Here is a 2,080-nt window from a genome sequence, read left to right on the forward strand (position 1 = left end):
TGCCCCAGCCTCCGTCCCCCCGGGTGCCAGCCCCTCCTCTGCCTCTAGCCTGCCCTCCCCCGTGTTCCCGCTCCCCACCCCTGCCTCAGGCAGCAAATCTGGGCCCAGGAAAAGGGATGACCTGGCGAGATGAGAGCCCAGCTCTTGGGGAAGCGGGAGGAGACAGGGAGGCCCGGGTCTCCCTCTGCCCCTCCGCGGGTTGGGCTCCAGCAGCCCCAGGCTCTTGGGTCCTGATGCACCCGCAGGGATCTCCGGACCCCAAGTGTGAGTCAACCACAGCTCCCTTCCCCCATTTCGATCCATTTTTCTCCGCTGCGCCCTCGAGGGTGGGGAGCAGGGGATGGGGGTATCCTGTCTGCTCCGCTCCGGCAGCTCCCATCACAGCAGCGAGGGAAGGCCTTCTGAGAGCCGTGCACACCGAGGGTGCGGGGTCAGGCCGCATGGGACACACTCAGGCCTCCCTGCCCCGGCCTCCCCGCCCCATCCCCCCAGGATGGGTCACTGGAAAGCATGTGAGAGGGGCAGAGCAGTGGTGGGGGCAGCGCCCCGTCTGTCTGTCACAGCCCCCCTGAGTGCCTGCCTGGCGTCAGGCTCCCTGTGCGGGGCTGGGACAAGGTCTCCAGCAGTGACGTCAGCCCTCCTCCTATCGACAGGGGAAGGATTCCAAGCTCTCTTCACCTCCACGCTGGCTCCATCCTAATGCCCAGGGGCAGCTGCGCCCAGGCCTAATTCCCAGGTCTCTACACAGGGGACAGGACACTGAGGTCCCAACCCCAGAGGCCAAATTGGCCGTGCAGAGACCCTGGCCCCGAGGACGCTGAGCCTGCCAGGACGCCCTGGAAGGTTCCCCAGCTCAGGATGCGACGGGCAGGCCTTCTGCTGTCCTGAGCTAGCTGGCCGACCTCTGCGTCTCCCTAGGTCCCCCAGCCTCTCCGCTACACCTGCTGCACCCACGGGCTTCTGTGTGAGGGAGGAGGGGTCAGCACCACTGCTCAGCTTTCCAGGCCCCCCAGCCCCTCCTCCATCCTCCTGGCTCACCTTGAGGGAGTAGGCCAGGGCGATGAAGCCCAGGCAGCAGAAGTTGAGGTAGACGAAGTTGAAGATGGACCAGAGGTAGTAGTCATTCACCTCCGTGGTGTCTGGGTAGACCTCGATGACGGTCGTGGGGTTCGTCATGGTCTTCTTCTCCGCCAGGTGCTTGCAGGCCGGGGGGGCACCGGCAGCCCGCACGCTGTCTGTCTTGCTGCTCTTGGACTCCATGGGGAACAGGGTGGGCGCCATGGGGGGTGAGGCCGAGGGCTCCGGGGCCGGGGCCGCCGGAGCCTGCAGAGCTGGGGGCTTGGACACGCAGGCGAAGCAGCCCTTGGGCGAACCTGCCGGGGGCCTCGGGATCCAGAAGGCCCCGTCCAGGGGGACTCGGGCTTCCTGGGTGCCGTCCGTGGTGCTGGCCGGGGCTCCCAGCAGGGCTGGGCACTGGGCGGGGCCCTGGGCCTGCAGGGAGGGGGAGACGAAGAATAAGCCGGGTCCTGATCACCCTATGGGCCCACCTTGGCCCCTACAGCCTCCCCCTTGCAGTCTCATAAACAGCTCCAGGGACACGGAAATCCCGCAGGGGCAGCCAGTTGCCGGCCACCACCTGCCTCCCCCACCGTCCCCCGCCCCATGCCAAAGCCCTCCGAGCAGCCTTGGCAGGGACAGCAGGGGCTTCCCAACACTTCACCCGCTGACACACAACAGCAACACTCCCACACTCCCCCAGCACCCGACCGACGGGCTCTCTCAGTAAACAACGCAAGCAGCACCCCAGACACGGCGCCCACACAGGGCACGCACGCCCACAATGACACGGCCTCTGCCAGGCTCGGCAGGCGGAGCGGAGCTCTGCCCGGCACCTGCACGCTGGCACAAGCTGACGCTTGGGACACAAACGCCAGCATCACCGCCCGGCTCTCCAGACACCAGCACACCCCGTGCGCCCAGAGAGGCCTCCAGGTAAACAAGCCCGCACTGTGACCCTCACACACACCGCGCCACAGGCCCCGACACAGTCGCGGAAGAATGAACCCGCCGCCCGCGACTG

The 2,080-nt window shown here is 67.2% G+C and overlaps 1 protein-coding gene across 1 annotated transcript in view; it reads right to left on the reverse strand.

Moving 5' to 3' along the window:
- IFITM10 (interferon induced transmembrane protein 10) overlaps positions 1 to 2,080 on the reverse strand; it is a gene marked incomplete at its 3' end in the record, with an annotated part of 5,072 nt that overhangs the window by 1,297 nt on the left and 1,695 nt on the right. The window contains exon 2 of the mRNA XM_010845062.1: positions 955 to 1,526. Coding sequence (XP_010843364.1) covers positions 955 to 1,526 — 572 coding nt within the window. The remainder of the gene's footprint in view (positions 1 to 954; positions 1,527 to 2,080) is intronic.

Source organism: Bison bison, unplaced genomic scaffold (assembly GCF_000754665.1).
Source record: "Bison bison bison isolate TAMUID 2011002044 unplaced genomic scaffold, Bison_UMD1.0 scf7180017848379, whole genome shotgun sequence".
NCBI lineage: Eukaryota > Metazoa > Chordata > Mammalia > Artiodactyla > Bovidae > Bison > Bison bison.